The sequence below is a fragment of the Glycine soja genome, chromosome 18, assembly GCF_004193775.1.
Source record: "Glycine soja cultivar W05 chromosome 18, ASM419377v2, whole genome shotgun sequence".
In the NCBI taxonomy this organism is placed as follows: domain Eukaryota; kingdom Viridiplantae; phylum Streptophyta; class Magnoliopsida; order Fabales; family Fabaceae; genus Glycine; species Glycine soja.
This window is the reverse complement of record NC_041019.1, coordinates 55,187,356-55,205,281: the sequence shown is the minus strand read 5'-3', so window position 1 is coordinate 55,205,281 and position 17,926 is coordinate 55,187,356. Positions and strand designations below refer to the sequence as shown.

Sequence of the window (17,926 nt, the reverse complement as noted above, 5' to 3'; positions counted from 1 at the left end):
TATCACCACATTATCATATTCATTAATTTGATGTATTGGATGCTTGAATGAAAATATTTTACACCAACAATACATATAGCTAGATTAAACTAATAAAAAAGTTAGAAAAGGAAAGGGAGAAAATGGCCCTTTTGAGGATCAGTTATATACTTAGTCCGCAGAAGTAAACTAGTTAAATATAGAATCACCTTAGGCTTGTTTAATTTGGACAAACCTATGCTATTTTCTTTTACACATTGATACACACTTTTGTGAAAGAATTTATCTGTATGGAATAAGGGGGTACACTGGTAACTTCATAGTATGGTGAGGCTAAGCCATCAGAGAACAAATGCACCTTCAAACACAGCCGTTGACGTGTTATGTTCACTCATCTGCATCTCCCGCCTATTCTATAGTCAGTGACCGTTGCTTTAAGATATGGGAAGTTCAAAAGGAAAAATCTCATGGGCGAGACAATGATAGAAATATAAATGTGAAGGTACCTAACAACCATTAGGTGAGCCATCACTTGAATCCCAAAGAAATTCCCTTCAAGGCTCTTTTTCTACATTACTACACATCCAATTCCATAGCATTGAGGTGAAGAAACTCAATTCTCACTGAAAGAAAGTTGCTAACACTTGGCACCACTTATCAACTTATCATAGTTGATAACATCAAAGGCACAACATTGAGGGAATGAGGGTTGTTATATCAGCAGTATGTGCTATTGTGCTATTCTCTTATGCAGGTGAGACAACAACTTACCCTCTTCGCGAATTTTGCTTCACTTTCACTTTCATTTCACACACATTCAACTGATTTGTTGATGTTCTCTGGTTGTAGCTGCGTACGATCCTTTGGATCCAAACGGAAACATAACGATCAAATGGGATGTTGTGTCATGGACACCAGATGGCTATGTGGTAAGTAATACAAACTTCACTGTTATTTGTTTTATATTTTCTAGGCCACGGAAAATCCCAAGAAATAGATAGACCTAGTTGTCAAAGGTGCATTGACAGATCAAATAAAAATACTAAGACTGGTTTCACGTTAAATTCGATTCTTTAGAATCATATTGAAATACCACACTTAATGTGATTTTAAGTAAATTTTCGTTTGCTTGGTTCCATGTTAAAGAATTGAATTTGAGTTGAAACAATTTTAGATAGGTTTTACATTAGATCAATAATTTTATAGTAAGTTTTATTACTAACTTGTTTTTATAATAAAAACATCTAAACATAAATCACATTACTTCAAAATCAATTTTAACCAAAATCATTTTTGTCAACACTCATTCAAACAAATAGTATAGTCAACTAGCATTGCAATTTATTGCATAGCCAGTAAATTGGATGTAACTAAATTGAAAAGTAATCTTTCATGTAATGAAATTATCTGTGTCTGTGTATTGCATTTTTTACCAGGCTGTGGTAACAATGAGCAATTTCCAAATGTTTCGGCACATCATGAATCCTGGATGGACCTTGGGATGGACATGGGCAAAGAAGGAAGTTATATGGTCCATGGTAGGAGCTCAAACCACAGAACAAGGAGACTGTTCTAAGTTCAAAGGCAATGTACCTCACTGCTGCAAGAAAACTCCCACAGTTGTAGACTTGCTCCCTGGTGTGCCTTACAACCAGCAATTCTCAAACTGTTGTAAGGGTGGAGTGGTGGCAGCATGGGGCCAAGACCCTTCATCAGCAGTCTCATCCTTCCAAGTGAGTATTGGGCTAGCCGGTACTTCAAACAAGACAGTTAAACTCCCCAAGAATTTCACTCTCTTGGGTCCAGGACCAGGCTACACTTGTGGTCCTGCCAAGGTTGTTCCTTCCACCGTTTTCCTTACACCTGACAAGCGCCGCAAGACTCAAGCACTAAGTAAGTTCTTTAACTTTGTGACATCAATTTCCTTCCCCAATTTCAATCCATTCAACAATTCTTAGTTTTCATTTGTTTATATGTCATGTAGTGACATGGAATGTTACTTGCACATACTCACAATTTCTGGCTAGAAAGAACCCGGGTTGCTGTGTATCTCTGTCATCCTTCTACAATGAGACCATTACCCCTTGCCCCACTTGTGCCTGTGGCTGCCAGAACAGGAGGAACTGTGTCAAGTAAAGTCTGATATGAAAAATAATTAATGACCTCTTTATATCTCTAACAACTAGAATCATTCTCTCACATGTTGGTATGATATGCAGGAGTGACTCTAAACGTATCAACATGGTGGGGATTCACACTCCAAAGAAAGACAATGAACCATTGCTACAGTGCACTCATCATATGTGTCCAATAAGGGTGCACTGGCACGTGAAGCTCAACTATAAGGACTATTGGCGAGTCAAGGTTGCTGTGACGAATTTCAACTACAGGATGAATTACTCCCTCTGGACTCTTGCTGTTCAGCATCCAAATCTTAACAATGTCACCCAAGTTTTTAGCTTTGATTACAAGCCTTTACTTCCCTATGAGTCCATAAGTTAGTGCCAACAAACAAATCTTTTTAAGCGTGTTTTGTAAGTCAATAATAATCCTTAAGAATGAGTTCTCAATTGTATTCTCATCTTTTATGCAGATGACACTGGTATGTTCTATGGCATGAAATACTTTAATGATCTCTTAATGGAAGCTGGACCAACTGGGAATGTTCAATCAGAAATTCTTCTTCAGAAGAACCAGGAAACATTCACATTCAAGCAAGGATGGGCATTTCCTCGCAAGGTCTACTTTAATGGTGAGGAATGCATGCTGCCACCTCCTGATAGCTACCCGATCCTCCCTAATTCTGCCCCTGTGAACTTATTAAACTTCCCAGCATTCATTTTCACAATGCTTGTCATGATAGCTGTTTGGTGAAATAGTACGTAGGCAAGATACAATTGTTTTCTGTGAAATTTTGAAGCCAAGTTTTCCTACACACACCACAACGTACATCAGGTATGAAGATTGTTAGGGAATTGTTTGATAAAACCAAGCCAGACTCATGAATGTGTGTGCTGTGATTCATGAGTGCTCATCGGATGCTGAATAGGGAATAACTGAATATAATTCCCATCAATGATTTTGTCTGAATCATGTGTAAATGCTTATATTGCAACACTGTAATGGATACCCCATTTCCCTTTTATTCAGTTTTGCTTAAGACCACATATTGAGCATAATGCATAGAACATTCTTATTCCATGTAGGAAACCGCAAGTAAAAAGACCGTTATCATTTCAAATCCACATATGATTCATCAAGTCCATATTTTCACGTGACATCTCGTTGTGTATATTTATTATAATTACAGTTTACAATATAATAACGATACATACATCATTGAATTACAACAAACACAAAAAACAATAGCAAATTCTACCACCAATGAAAATCCTCTTGTAACAAATCATGGGACACGTGATCTAATCTTGGATGTCATCCTCCCATATGCTTCAAATACCAAATTGACATCACAGATGTGTCAAAACTGGTCTGACTGAAAATTTTCTATTACAAGGCTAAGTGTACCACAGATTGAAACTTTATGCGTGAGCATAAAATACCAAGGCTACCAAAGATGCTATCACTAAAGAAAACAAGGAAACCTCTTGCCTAGCACCAGCATTAGGTAACCACGGATAAGAATCAGGTGGTGGCATTACACAGTTGTCACCGTTGAAGTAGACCCTTCGAGGAAAAGCCCAACCCTTATCAAAAGTAAAAGTTGCTTTATCCTTTCGGAAGAGTAGCTCTGATTGAACATTGCCATTAGGGCCAGCTTGGTTGAGAAAATCATTATAGAACTTAACTCCCCATAGCATTGCAGTATCATCTGTTAAAAGCAACTTAAAAATCAGTAATTACCTTCTATAGTTTATCAAAATAAGAAGTAAAAGTTTTGATGTTTTATGATGAAGAATTAAGAAAATATTCACAGTATTTAAGAAAGTTTTTAACTCCAGAAATCGAAACAAGTTAGGATCACGCTTACTTATTGAACCATAAGGAGTCAATGACTTGTAGTTGAAACTGAACAGCTGAGTCAGATTGTCAAAGTTTGGATGTTGAACAACCATGTTCCACTCAGAATAATTCATCCTGTAATTAAAATTAGTAATAGTAACCTTCACACGCCAGTACTCCTTGTAGTTAAGCTTAACATGCCAGTGGATACGGACTGGGCACATATGTCTAGTACATTGAACCAAAGGTGAAAAGTTATTCTTCCCAGAGCCAGCAACAACTGATGCCAAATGTGGTGTATCTGGACTATAACCACACAGAAAGGAAATATATGAGTGCACAATTTAGAAGCTAGAAGGAATTCACAGTACACTGAGTCGTGGAAACCTACTCTACACAGGTCCCTGACCGAGACGAGTTACTTTGGCAGCCACATGCACATGTTGGGCAGGGAACAAGGGTATCATTATAGAAAGATGAAAGTGAGACACAGCAAGAGGGAGTTTTCTGAGCCAGAAATTGTGAGTATGTGCATGTCACATTCCATGTCACTGCAAAAAACAAGAGTGATGTTAAGGATATAACAGATTGCTAGAATTAGCTGATAGTTACAGGTACCAACTGTAATTTTCAGTTGTTTTAAATTTAAGCACAGAATTAGTAACACGAGTCCCAGATTTTGTTACCAACAAAACCTTGTTAAAAGAAGTGTTTGAGGTTGGTCGGAGGCAAGAGAAAAATAGGTAATCATATTGAGATCTGTGAAAATGACATAAAAAGTCCTATGACTTACTCAGTGCTTGGGTCACTCTCCTTTTGTCTGAAGTAATGAATTTAGTGGGTGCCACAATCTTGGCTGGCCCACAAGTATAACCTGGTCCTGGTGCTTTCAAGGTGAAGTTTTTGGGGACTTTGACAGTTTTGTTTGTGGTTCCAGCTCTACCAACACTGACTTGAAATGATGAAACTGCATTGGTTGGATCCTGCGCCCATGAACTGAGCACCCCACCTTTGCAGCAATTTGCAATTTGTTGATTGTAAGGTGTTCCAGGAAGCAAATCTACAACTGTCGGATCTTTCTTACAGCAATGTGGAATACCACCCTTAAATTTTGAACAATCCCCTTGTTCAGTGGTCTGCCCTCCCATCATGCTCCATATTACCTCCTTTTTCGCCCATGTCCATCCCATTGACCAGCCAGGTGAAGCGATATGACGATATTGTTGGAAGTTGTTCATCGTAACAACAGCCTGTACATTCAATTGTTTCTTAGATATCTAAATAACTAATGGGATAAAACTAAGCTAAAGTCACTTTAAAGGGCTATAGCCACAGAATGAAAGAAATTCATTTGTAAACTTGAGTTTATTGACCTTATTCAATGATAGAAACTTCAATAGTAAATACACACCAAACAAAGTGTTGTAGCACGCTCAGAAGTGTTGTAAGAAATTAAATAGTCACGTTTCTTATTGGAATGAAATGGTTTTGGTTTTTCAAAATGTTAAGGTCATTGCATTATCCAAGTAAGAGTTGATAGATGACATGAGATGAAACTGACATGAACTTGCAGATTCGTCACAAAAGATGTGAGCAACCAACGGAAAGAAAAGGAGCAAAACAACACCATGCATAATGCACAACAGATGGTTTGCTTTTCAATTTAAAAGGTGATATTGTCAAAAAAACTATACTTACCACATATCCATCAGGGGTCCAGCTTATAATATCCCATTTGATTGTGATATTCCCATTTGGGTCAAGCGGATCATAAGCATCTGAAAGATAAACAGACAATTAGCAAGTGGAAAGTAAGTAAACAGAAAGGAAAGAAGACAAGTAAATGTCGAACCTCTACATATTCGTATTATATACTACACACAATAGAAATTATGAGACATACAAAATTGCCAGACTTGTTTAAGTAGTCACTAAAAAGGGAACCAAACAAGCAAACATATTGTTTAAGTCAACGGCTGGTGAAGCTATATATAGTTCTTCATTTTTACATATTTAATTCTTATAGCATGTATGATTCATGACTCCAATCTTTACACCAAAGATATCTTATAACCTCCTTCCATTTAAATATAATCACCTCCTATACTAATGATAAGGAACTGGAAGATATCCAGGATCTAAAATCTGCAAGGACCTTTACACACGGATTATTCCATTTACAGCCAAAACTGATCACCATCAGTGACTGCTAACTCATGCACGGTTTCCCCAATTACAGGAGTTTTTAGGCACAAATCTCGTGTAAGCAATCATAATTTCAATTTTCAACATAAAATATATTCCAAACTCCCGAAGGGTAAAAAAATTTTACTTCTCACTTGACTCAACGAAAATTCAAATGCCAAATCAATTCTTATTAAAAGAATAATAGTCAGAACACAATTTTCATTTATTTATTTGTTAAAAATCTAAATCTTTACAGCAACAAAACAAATTAAACAGCATATTTTCCACTTAAAACAATTGGCATCAACAAGATTAACCGTCATGATAAAAATAAGTTTCCACATTAGGACAAAACCAACTTTCTTTATCAAATTCAAAGAACAAAGGTTACATCTTTCACAAGCATTCATTTCAAAAACCAACATGGCGTAAGGTCCACGCAGCATAGAATGAATACCACCAGAAAATGGAAACAGTAAAGCGTCTAAGGAAAACTGAACAACCCCTCAAACAAAAAACACAAAACCAATAAAAATTTCAACTTTTCAAGACATAAACAAGGAAAAAAAGAAGAAAAAGAAATAGTAATGAGGTGAACCTGTTGAAGTGAAGCAAGTACAAAACAGCAGAGCCAAGAACAAAATGCAAGGAGTTGCTTTTGGTAACAGAGAGAAGCCCATTTTGATGCTGCAAGAAGCAAGTGCTCTGAGTTCTTGCCAGAACAGTTCAAGATCTGTGATAGACAGAGAAGACTAGAAATAAAGAGAAAAAAAAAGTAGAGAGAGAAAGTGAGGAAAAGAAAGACAGATAGAGAAAGAGAGTGTGGAAAAAAATAAGAGGCAGAAACTGACTGTCTAGTTTGTCCCAGTTGGCTCATCATCTGTTTAAGAAAGGTATATATGCACTTATGCACGTACCTAAACTTATTATTGGCGGTGTTCTGTGAGAAAAAAAGAGCACAACTATTGCTTTTTATACATTAAAAAAAATTGTTTTTCCTTGCAAATTTGTGATGCACTCACTCACCTTTTACAAAAAATTAAATATTGTTGTGTAAAACAAAATGGTAATTGAGTTGATTCTCCCCGCAAGAGAATGCCGAAAGAAGCAGTTAATACTCTGCAAAAGTTATGGTAAAAGTGGCATATGAATAGTCGTACGATTGGAACCATCCTATCACTTAGATTTACGTAAATAATAAATCCATCATAGTTTGAATTGGATTATCTCATAAGGATACATGTGGAAAAAAAAAAAAAAAAAAAAAAAATATATATATATATATATATATATATAATGCTGCAAGTTTTCTTTATTTTTATTTTTTATAAATTCAATTAAAACTGTGCAATGTATGATACGATTGTTTGATTTATAATAACTAATTCAGAAAGTATATTTAAATAATTTCTAATTAATTGATAAGGTAAAAGTTTTTATGTTTATAATGTGCTGAAATTAAACCCATTTTTGTTTGCATAAAATCAATTTAAAAAATTATTTGCATTGTTTCTTTGAACTCAAATGATAAAAATGTAGTGCAATGAATTATAAAGTACTTCTCAACATATAATAATATGGCATGTCATGTGTGGAAAAAGAATGGCCTGCCAATATATATATATATATATATATATATATATAACTAGCCATGTGGTTTATCACTTTTGACTTTCCTCACCGGTACATGCTTATTTAGTTATTTTCCTTCTCCTTGCGTTTCTTAATGAAATGAATCTTATTACATTCATACATTCAATTGGAAAACAAGAATTAGTTTCAGAAACATGAAGAACCTACTTAATTTTATGGACGTATAACAAGTTTTTTCTAGAACAGAAAACTCATAGTCAATGTCCTATATTTATCTTTTAGGATGATTAAATCCCATTTAGTTAGACTTGTAAGATGACATAACAAAGTAGTTTTCAGTGAACCTGTCATTTATTAAAAATTAATGTGTATTTTTAGGGTTGAATTAATTCATACATCATAAATTTGAGTCTTCATTTTTTAATGCGAAGACAATTTTTAATGTGTTTTTTTCTTTGTAATTTCACTATCATTTAGTAGGTATTTTTATTAAAATTTTATTTTATGCTAAAAATTTAAGTTTCTAAATCTCAACTTAATTATTTTTAAATTTATTTTTATTTCAAATCATAATTATTGGTATTCTGAAACTATTATTTTTATTTTAAAATATTTTTTTTCCAAATTCAAGCTACTTGTTTGTTTACGAAAATTAAAAAAATCACCCATATAATACATGACATACAACCTATTTATATCTAGATTTTTCTATTGAGTGTCATGAATATATGATAAAAATATTATTTTATCAAAATACAAAAATAATTTAAAATTGTCCTGCTAAAATAGTTTAAGCATATATCCATAAACGCCTCTTGTATTAAAAGACAAAAGGCTACTAAAAAAAGAAGAATGCTACGACTTACCAGCATCATGCTCCGATTATTTGTCATTCTTTATCAAATTGACTTTTTTCTTCTTTACCCAAAGGGCAGCTTAATAAATAAGTTTTATCTGTGAGTAAGCGTGCAAGATATTTTCATATTTGATCCAATAATGTTATTTAAGACAAAATTAATGTTATTATACAATGTCTCATAAAGTAATGTTATTACAATTTTTTTTTTTGCAAACACTTTTTTACTATTTAGCACTATTTTTTATTCAAAACCTAAATTTATATACTTTTGCAATGTTTTCGGTTAAAATATAAAATTAATAAAGGAAATCAAACTTTAGTTGCTCCTACCGAATAAATGGGGTTTTCCTCATCGTTTTTAATTGCATAGTAGAACAAAAGAAGTAGACGAATAAAGATTAATTAATAATATAAGCAACTATTGATTAATCCCCATCATTATCAAACCAACTAAGTCTGAAGATTCATGAAAGCAACCTGTTGCATTCGGTCAGCTCTTTTATAATTTTTTTCTGCTTCACATTTATTTTCCAAATTAAAGAAATTGACGTTTTCTGAACTATAATGCTATATAATACACGTGTCGTATGGTGGTTGGATAAAAAAATGTGTTGAAAACCCTGAATCGTTTGTTGTGTGGGTGGAAGGAGGTAATTGGTCTCCGACACTACCTGGCTCACTCAGCTTCTGATAATACCCTACCGACAGAATTAGACTCTCCTAATGTACAAGCACTTCGTTTTTATGATATGATTCTTTCTTTTTTTGGGGAAATTGGTAGTATAGAACTAGTAGGTTATAGAACTACTGAACTAGCATTTAAACTCATGCACATATATAGGGTAATTTTTTTTTTTTTATATATAGAATCATTTAATTATAAAAATCAAAATATTTTACTATATTTTCAATGAAAAAATAATAGAAAATAATATTTAAATTGATTTAAATTTAAAAATATTAACACAATTATGATAATAATATTTTAAAGACTTCAGAATCTGTTTAGGGCTTAAAATGAAATAAGGTAAAATTGAATTTAACGATAATATTATTTAAATTAAAAGCTAGTTGAAATAACGTATAAACATAGTTTCAATAAGAATGAGAATAAATTATAAAAAAAAATTCATTTAAGAATAACTCCTAAAATGTTTTAATATAATAATAGCTACTAAAAACATTTTTATTCAATAATGAATATTTAGATTTATAATATAGGGTGAATATATTTTAATTTAAATCTGAACTTGAAGTTAATAACAATATAATTTGATTTTTTTTTTTGTAAAATCTTAAAATTCAATGACACTCTTATGACTAGTTTATTGAGATTACTACGCAAGAAGAAAAGAAAAGGAATATTCATATATATATATATATATATATATAAATGAGTACTCAATTGAGAAAGTAAGGTGATTGATGGCCTCACACTCCAACATGTATATGTAAATTAAAATATATATAACTAGTAGTGTAGGGTTTTTATTCCTGCAACTCGATCTTCCAATTAAATATTGTTAATATTCTCTCTCATTTTCCCTTAGATATACATTTCACACTGCAATTAGCTAGAGAATTTCTCTCTCTAACATCTCAAACTACTATTTTTTATACTTATTTCATTATTTGTATATTTGATCTTTTTAACAACCTAATTATGTTAAGAATTTGATAGTGATGTACTACCATTATAAAAAGATTTTATTCTATCATATAATTATAAATCATGATTTATATAAATTTTATCATAATTATAATAAAAATTAATATTTATCGTACATGATAATTTATAATAAGATGATAGCGTAAAGTAAATAGTCTTTTTTTTCTGTTATTTTAATATGTCATCTTTCATTTTTATTTCTCAATTAAATTTAAATAATTTTTAAAATATTATAAATAGTTACAAATAATCTTAGATCGTAATTTAATTTTTTATTATAAATATGAAATATAAATTATACATTTAAAATATTTATTTATTATGAATTTTAATTATGATATAATTTATATATTATTTATTTTAGTTATGATGAATTTACTTATATAAAAATAACATTTATTTTAACCATTACACACAAACTAATTAAAATGCCAGTTTATAATATAAAAGTCTAAGTGTATCTTAGAAATAAGAATAATAAATAAATAGTCTGTTAACGATCAAATAATTAAAAGCTATATTTTTTACATTTTGTAAGTAAAAATTAAATAAAGAAACTCTAAAACATCAAATAATTTTAGGCGCATAGATGTTCATTATCTCAATACATACTTTTTTTTGAAGATAAATAGTGCTTCGCCAATAATTCTTTCATAGTTTATTATTAATAGATTAGTAATTTATTTTAATGAACAATTTCATTGAAAAGTGTTTGTTGGGTGTGAAAATTGTGCGCCCAAATTTTTCTAAACAATAGTAGTTTATATTATTTTACGTTGATGTTTAAAAAAACTAACAAAGTAAAATGATATATTTCTAGATGTTCTCTCTCTAATCTCTATTATTATTATAACTAAATTGTGGTATACATATATCCAAAAAAATTGTGGTATATATATACAATATTGTTGTCGTTTTTTGAAACACAAGACAATCAAACGCAACCAAACAGCTCCAGGGAAGCTCGTACATTTAACATTTGGCAATTGGCATACAACTGGACATAACAAATGATCCAAGAGTTTGAAGTAAGAATTGTTGTGTCGTTAACTTGTCATTTTCTGTGTCAGTGTAAGAATAAAAGAAACACGAATGCCAGCTATTGTGAGTGGGCATTTAAAAAGTCTTTCACACGGTTTTCATTTTTCTATTATTTTGTTTGATACATATAGTTTTTCATTTTTGTTGTTGTTGAAAATATACCTATTAAGCATATGCCATTTTATAGGAATGCGATTTTTTTTATAGAAAATTTCATAAACTTAATGGTTCGCCGAAAATATTTTCAGTGATATTCTCGGACAGTTTACAGATTGTGACAATGTATTTTGATAAAGAGGAACATGTCTTTGAGACATGGATTCTTTAAGTAGTATCCATTGTTGAGCAAATAAAGAGTAACTTTTAAGTTTAATGATTAATAAACAATCAATACTCGTCACTTCTAAATTTTCCCATGTATCACTGCATCTAACACTAATGGTTCGTTTGGTTTAGAAAAAAAAGAGTGAAAAGAAAAAAAAAAGAGTAAAGAGAATAAACGTAAGATAGTTTTTAAGTTGAAAGAAATATAAACTTTTCCCCCTCTTTTTTGAGTTTCTAATTACTGCATGATATTAAAACTAAAATCATTTCTAATAAAAAAAATTGGTTCCCACTTAGATGAAAATATGTCGGAAAAAAATGTAGATTTATCTCTTTAAAAGGAACAAACAAAGCATAGATTACAAGGCCAAAACTAGTTATTGTTATCACGAAAATAAGCTACATATGAACCCATAAAACCGAATGTTTAACTGCACTCTGAACTTTTTTTTAAAATCAAACATCATAATTTTGAGTCAAACCAAGTTAACTAGAATAAACACAATTCATTATGATTTAACAATATAATGCAAGAAATCACATCAATTACAATTGTGTTGACTTTTTCTGAGTGGCTACAAAAGATAGGTTCAACGGTTTCTTTTGTCAACCTGCTAATGCTAATTCTCTAGATGTAAATGTGTTGGACTGTTTTTAATTTTTTTTCTTCTCAATCTTTACTATACAAATAAGCACTTAAGACTATTGATGATCTTATAGGTGTGTGGTGGTTAAAGCGTTTCAGGATTTTTCATCTTCTTATAGTATATTTAAAGTAACATGGAAGTGAATCAAAATCAATTATGAAATCACAATGAATGTGAAATAACATATAGCTTTGGAAAAATCATGGTGACACTACATGGTGAAAATCATGGAGGAAAAAAGTTGGAACAATTACAAAATTCCCCATATTAAAGAAAACAATAATGCAAAGCGAAGGTTAACTTTAACTCGACTGAAATGTGATCCCTTATTATTGGAAGAAGTCATTGAGTACTTGATAGACGTTTAATGGCTTAAGTCTAGTTTTGCTCATTAATAAATTAGTGTTTTGTATTGTTGTTATCTTATGTTAGATCATAGATGCATTTGCTTTCTTTTCCTCTTAGTTTAGTGTAATATGTGGATCAATGCCTTACTGCAAAGTGGGTTTTCTTGCCCAATTATTCTGCTATATATTTGGAATAATTCTTCTAAATTATAAGCACTTCATGATGCTTACATAATCATACCCGGAAACAAACATAATTGAACTTTCAAAGCAACAAAGCACGGACCATGATCTTAATAAAATTTATGAATAAAAATTTTCAGCAAACTCTTAACTTGTTTCTTTTCCTTATCCTCATGTTCATTGTCTTCCGTAGGACATTTGTTGAGATCCAACTCTGCAATCTTATTATGCTCTAAAATGGATAAGCATCAGGTGGTGGCATTACACATATGTCACCATTGAAGTAGATCCTTCGAGGAAAAGCCCAACCCTTATCAAAAGTAAAAGTTGCTTTATCCTTTCTGAAGAGTAGCTCTGCTTGAACATTGCCTTTAGGGCCAGCTTGGTTGAGAATGTCATTATGACGGGACTTAATTCCCCACAGCATTGCTATATCATCTGTTCATAACCAACTTAAAATCAGTAATTACCTTTTAATTTACGAAAATAAGAAGAAAAAGGTTTGATGTTTCATAATGAAGAATTAAGAAAAAAAAAATATTACTCTAAAAGTTTGAAACAAACATGTTAGGGTCACACTTACTTGTATATGCATCCAAAGCCAGTAACTTGTAGTTGAAACCAAACACTTGAGTCCGATTGTTGAAGTTATGGTGTTGAACAAGCAAGTTCCAGTCAGAATAATTCATCCTGTAACTAAAATTAGTAACAGTAACCTTCACACGCCAGTATTTCTTGGAGTTTCGCATAACGTGCCAGTGAACTTGGGTTGGGCACATATGCTTAGTACATTGAACCAAAGGTGACAAATTATTCGTCCCAGAGCTAGTAACGTTAGAGGCCAAATGTGGTGTACCTGGACTGTGAAGACACAGAGAAAGGAAATATATGAGTGTACAACTTAATATCTAGAAGCAAATCACAATACTACATGATAGAAATTGGAAACCTACTTTACACATCTCCTTGACCGAGATGAGTTCCTTTGGCAGCCACATGAACATGTTGGGCAGGGCACAACAGTATTATTATGGAAAGATGAAAGTGTGACACAGCAAGTTGGAGTTTTACGAACCAGAAATTGTGAGTATGTGCATACCACTTTCCATGTCACTGCAATAAATAAGAGTGATGTTAAGGATACAATAAATTGCTGGAATTTGCTGATGGTTACTTATAACAAATGTAAACTTCTCTTGGTTTTTAAATTTAAGTAGAGAATTAGTAACATGAGTCCTAGATTTTGTTATCAACAAAACCAACAACTAGTGGGTGACACTTTATTGAATGGAGAGTATGAGGTTGGTAGGCAAAAGTGGTAGAATAGGGAGACACCCTCAATACTATCGAGCAGGGCGTGAGTGACATGTTGGGGCAGCCAGTAGATGCCAACCAAAGGATTACTGCACAAACTTAAATCGCAAGAAGATTTACTCAATTGCAACTACTCAACTAGCCTCTTGGCACAAGGAGATCTTCCTGAGAAGAGTTGCATACTAAGCAGGATGTAGAAGGCAGAATGAAAAATAGATAACCATATTGACAACCGTGAAAATGACATAAAAAGTCCTTTAACTTACTCAGTGCTACGGTCACTCTCCTTTTGTCTGGAGTAATGAATTTAGTGGGTCTCACAATCTTAGCTGGCCCACAAGTATAACCTGGTCCCGGTGCTTTCAAGGTGAAGTTTTTTGGGAGTTTGACAGTTCTGTTTGTGGTTCCAGCTCTACCAACACTGACTTGAAATGATGCAGCTGCTTTGGTTGGATCCTGCACCAATGTAGTGAGCACTCCACCTTTGCAGCAATTTGCAACTTGTTGATTGTAAGGTGTTCCAGGAAGCAAATCTACAACTGTGGGATTTTTCTTACAGGAATGTGGAATATTTCCCTTAAATTTTGAGCAATCCCCTTGTTCTGTGGCCTGCCCTCCCACCATGTTCCATATTACCTCCTTTTTGGCCCATGTCCATCTCATTGACCAGCCAGGTGAAGGGATGTGACGAAATGCTAGGAAGTTGTTCATTGTAACAACAGCCTGTACCATTCAATTGTTTCTTAGATATCTAAATAACTAAAAATACAGCATTAAGCTAAAGTCACTCTGTAGGGGTATAGACACTAATTTAAATAAATTCATTTCTATACTAGAGTTTGCCAACCTTACTCAGTAATAAAAACTTAATATATATTGTGTGTGAGGGGAGTTTTGGATTAAAATGTATTATTAAATTCACTTATATGGTTTGTTCGAGACCATTGATGAAAATCTCTTTGGTGTTTCATCTCCCTCGGTTTCCCAACAATATATGTGAGCAACCAGTGTAATGCAAAGGAGAAAATAGGACAGGAGGTTTGGTTCTCATATTAATAGGTGATATTGTACAAGAATATACTTACTACATATCCATCAGGGGTCCAGGATATAACATCCCATTTGATTGTTATATTCCCATTTGGGTCAAGCGGATCATAAGCATCTGAAAGATTAACAGACAATTAGCTGGTGGAAAGTAATTAAAAGGAAACAAAGTAAATGTTGAACCTCTAAATATTCCTGTACTATATACTACATTACTACATAGTCAATAGAAATTATGAGACGCGCAATTGCTAGACTTGCTTAAGTAGTCATGAAAAGAAGAAAGCAAACATATTGTTTGTCAACGGCTGGGGAAGTTATAGTTCTTTATCTCTACATATTTAATTCTTGTAGCATGGATGATTCATGACTCCATCAATTCTTTGCACCGACAATATCTAATGATAAAGAACTGGAAGTTATATATCCCGGATCTAAAATCTGTGCGAGGAGCTTTAACGTGAATTAATTATTCCATTTACAGCCAAAACAAATCTCGTGCAAGCTTTCAACTTGAAACATATTCCAAATGCCAAAAGGGGAAAATAATAAAAACAAATCATTAACTTCTCACTTGACTCAACGAAAACTCAAATAATGCCAAATCAATTCTTATCATAAAAGTAGTCAGAACACAATGTTATTTAATTTCTTTGTTCCATATCTATATCTTCATAGCAGCAAAGCAAGCTAAACGACACACTTCTACTTAATATAATTGGCATCAACAAGATTAACAGTAATAAATGATCAAAAGTTTCCACATTTTCTCTATCAAATTCAAAGAAGTATGGTTGCATCTTTCACAACCATACATGCATTTCCAAATTCAAGAGGGCATAAGATCCACGCAGCATAAAATGAAGATCACACCAGAAAATGACACGGCCATGTTAGAATTTATGTCTCATGTGAGAGGCATGTGACTTATGTAGGGACTAATAAGTAAATAATTAATGATTAAGGACTAAATTATAATTGGGCTTAATAGGAGAAGTTTCTAGGTTAACTGCTACTGGGAGTAGTGGTTATAAAAGGGGCTTAATACCCACTAACGTCAAATAAGGTCCCTTTCCTGACCAGAAAGTGTTCTTTTCTCACCCATATTCATCACGAACGGAGAAAGACAGAAAAGAAAAGAAAGGTCAAAAGAAGTGAAATCTTATTTCTCTCCTTTTCAAGGAAATCAAAGTGAACCAGAGAGAAGTTCCTATGGAGAAAGGTACATATCATTATTTATTATTCTTTATTGATTGTTTGTGAGAATTATAGATTTCAAGATCCTGTTGGTTTTCTATAATTGATAGTCTAGGAAACCCTTAAGAATTTTTACAGGCCATGCATTAATTTCAGAAAAAACTGAACCACCCCTTATACAAAAAACACCGAACCAATGAAAATTTCAAGACATACACAAGGAACAAAGAAAGCAATATTAATGTGGTGAACCTGTTGAAGTGAAGCAAGTACAAGACAGCAGAACCAAGAACAAAATGCTAGGAGTTGCTTTGGGTAACTGAGAGAAGCCCATTTTTCTTGCTGCAAAAAAATGTAGCATAACTTTAGTACAAGCACATCAATCGCTGATTTTAAAAGTCAACAATTTTGCGGACCAACTTTCGTAGAATCACATCATCGTATAATTATTAAGAGGCAGGGGAAGTGCTAACTGTGAACTGTCAATATATATATATATAAAAGGCGGAAGTGCCAACTGTTATCCACAGATTTTAAAACCAGATCCAGTTCATAAAAGTCATTAAACATCTGCAGACTTTTGTACAAGCTCATCAATGTATATCATAGTTTTTGAAATCGGTAATGAACCAATGCAAAAAATGGTTTAAACCCGTATTTCTTTAGGAGATATTAGGTGAATTGGATGATTAAGGAAAAATGGAAGGAAAAAATATCACAAGTTTAATTCCTGCTAATAAAATTAATATTTTAACAACTAACATTTGCTCATATAAAAAACCCCAATATTTTTTAAAATTTAATCTAAAGCATTTTTAAGTTAACTAAAAACATATTTAATAAGAATTAAAATAGTTGTAAATTATTTTATTAATTATTATTAATTACTCTTATAAAACATATAATTTAATCATTATATCAATTTGCAATTTTTTATATCTTGATTTCACATAATCTTATATTAACTTCTTGTTTTCTTTTTTTATTCTAGATGTAAACTTGTTATGAAGTGATTTTACTGGGTTTTGACCAGTTTTGATTCTTCGCCAATTCCTTGAACGATTTTGTAGTTTATTTATATCAAACACTAAATCAATTCATCAGTTTTCTGGGTCAAACCAACAAATTTGATCTGGCATCTTATAACACAATTGTTTATGGAAAACACATCTAATGTGATTAAACAAGGACATCACGCAACTTGGCAGTTACCACTTCTTTGCCTTTGCTCCAATATTTTTATTTAAAAGTTATCTTAAAATTAAAGTTCAAAATTAAAATGGAGTTTAATTTATGTATTGCTCGTGTATTTTTATTTATTTATTCAGACGTCTAATAAGAATTCGTCCCACTCTTACATCATATTAACCTGAATAGTAGTCTAGAATTTGAATTTGATTAATCCTAAGACATGGAAAAAATTATGTTGGAAAAAAACATTTATCTTGTATGCAATTTGACAAGACAATTTTATACTAATACCATGATCTGAAAAAAATATTAAAATAAATATTTAAATACATTTTTATCAATTTAATTTAATGTTTTTTATTCATTTTTGTCCCTATAATTTTTA

The 17,926-nt window shown here is 32.1% G+C and overlaps 3 protein-coding genes across 5 annotated transcripts; 1 reads left to right on the top strand and 2 right to left on the bottom strand.

Annotated features, from left to right (window-relative positions):
• The first annotated feature begins 554 nt into the window (after positions 1-554).
• LOC114397570 (COBRA-like protein 4) lies at positions 555-3,220 on the top strand. Its single transcript, XM_028359668.1, has 6 exons — positions 555-733; positions 829-908; positions 1,416-1,872; positions 1,964-2,111; positions 2,199-2,476; positions 2,573-3,220. Exons 1-6 carry the CDS (start codon positions 682-684, stop codon positions 2,851-2,853), a joined length of 1,296 nt encoding a protein of 431 aa, XP_028215469.1. The 5' UTR covers positions 555-681; the 3' UTR covers positions 2,854-3,220.
• An 8-nt stretch (positions 3,221-3,228) lies between these two features.
• Positions 3,229-7,076, bottom strand: LOC114397569 (protein COBRA-like). 2 transcript variants are annotated; one of them, XM_028359667.1, is made up of 7 exons: positions 6,981-7,076; positions 6,728-6,862; positions 5,641-5,720; positions 4,736-5,192; positions 4,334-4,493; positions 3,971-4,248; positions 3,229-3,811 (listed from the first exon to the last, which is right to left on the bottom strand). In XM_028359667.1, the coding sequence occupies exons 2-7, from the start codon at positions 6,807-6,809 to the stop codon at positions 3,522-3,524; spliced, it is 1,347 nt and encodes a 448-aa protein (XP_028215468.1). In that variant the 5' UTR covers positions 6,810-6,862; positions 6,981-7,076; the 3' UTR covers positions 3,229-3,521. The 2 variants fall into 2 exon arrangements, with proteins under 2 accessions (XP_028215468.1, XP_028215466.1); XM_028359665.1 differs by having other exon boundaries at positions 6,728-6,999.
• A 5,677-nt stretch (positions 7,077-12,753) lies between these two features.
• LOC114397571 (protein COBRA-like) lies at positions 12,754-16,848 on the bottom strand. Of its 2 annotated transcripts, XM_028359670.1 has the most exons (7): positions 16,771-16,848; positions 16,603-16,692; positions 15,192-15,271; positions 14,373-14,829; positions 13,746-13,905; positions 13,376-13,653; positions 12,754-13,230 (listed from the first exon to the last, which is right to left on the bottom strand). In XM_028359670.1, exons 2-7 carry the CDS (start codon positions 16,682-16,684, stop codon positions 13,025-13,027), a joined length of 1,263 nt encoding a protein of 420 aa, XP_028215471.1. In that variant the 5' UTR covers positions 16,685-16,692; positions 16,771-16,848; the 3' UTR covers positions 12,754-13,024. The 2 variants fall into 2 exon arrangements, with proteins under 2 accessions (XP_028215471.1, XP_028215470.1); XM_028359669.1 differs by having other exon boundaries at positions 16,603-16,817.
• Between the last annotated feature and the right edge of the window lie 1,078 nt (positions 16,849-17,926).

Excerpts from the sequence above, each read along its gene's own strand:
- LOC114397570 (XM_028359668.1), top strand. The coding sequence starts at position 682 with ATGAGGGTTGTTATATCAGCAGTATGTGCTATTGTGCTATTCTCTTAT. Across the intron at positions 734-828 it reads TGTGCTATTCTCTTATGCAG|CTGCGTACGATCCTTTGGAT; the intron begins GTGAGACAACAA and ends CTCTGGTTGTAG. Across the intron at positions 2,477-2,572 it reads ACTTCCCTATGAGTCCATAA|ATGACACTGGTATGTTCTAT; the intron begins GTTAGTGCCAAC and ends TCTTTTATGCAG.
- LOC114397569 (XM_028359667.1), bottom strand. The coding sequence starts at position 6,809 with ATGGGCTTCTCTCTGTTACCAAAAGCAACTCCTTGCATTTTGTTCTTG. Across the intron at positions 5,721-6,727 it reads TACTTGCTTCACTTCAACAG|ATGCTTATGATCCGCTTGAC; the intron begins GTTCACCTCATT and ends TTTATCTTTCAG. Across the intron at positions 4,494-4,735 it reads GAGAGTGACCCAAGCACTGA|TGACATGGAATGTGACATGC; the intron begins GTAAGTCATAGG and ends TGTTTTTTGCAG.
- LOC114397571 (XM_028359669.1), bottom strand. The coding sequence starts at position 16,711 with ATGCTACATTTTTTTGCAGCAAGAAAAATGGGCTTCTCTCAGTTACCC. Across the intron at positions 14,830-15,191 it reads GGACCCCTGATGGATATGTA|GCTGTTGTTACAATGAACAA; the intron begins GTAAGTATATTC and ends TGAATGGTACAG. Across the intron at positions 13,231-13,375 it reads GGCTTTGGATGCATATACAA|ATGATATAGCAATGCTGTGG; the intron begins GTAAGTGTGACC and ends GGTTATGAACAG.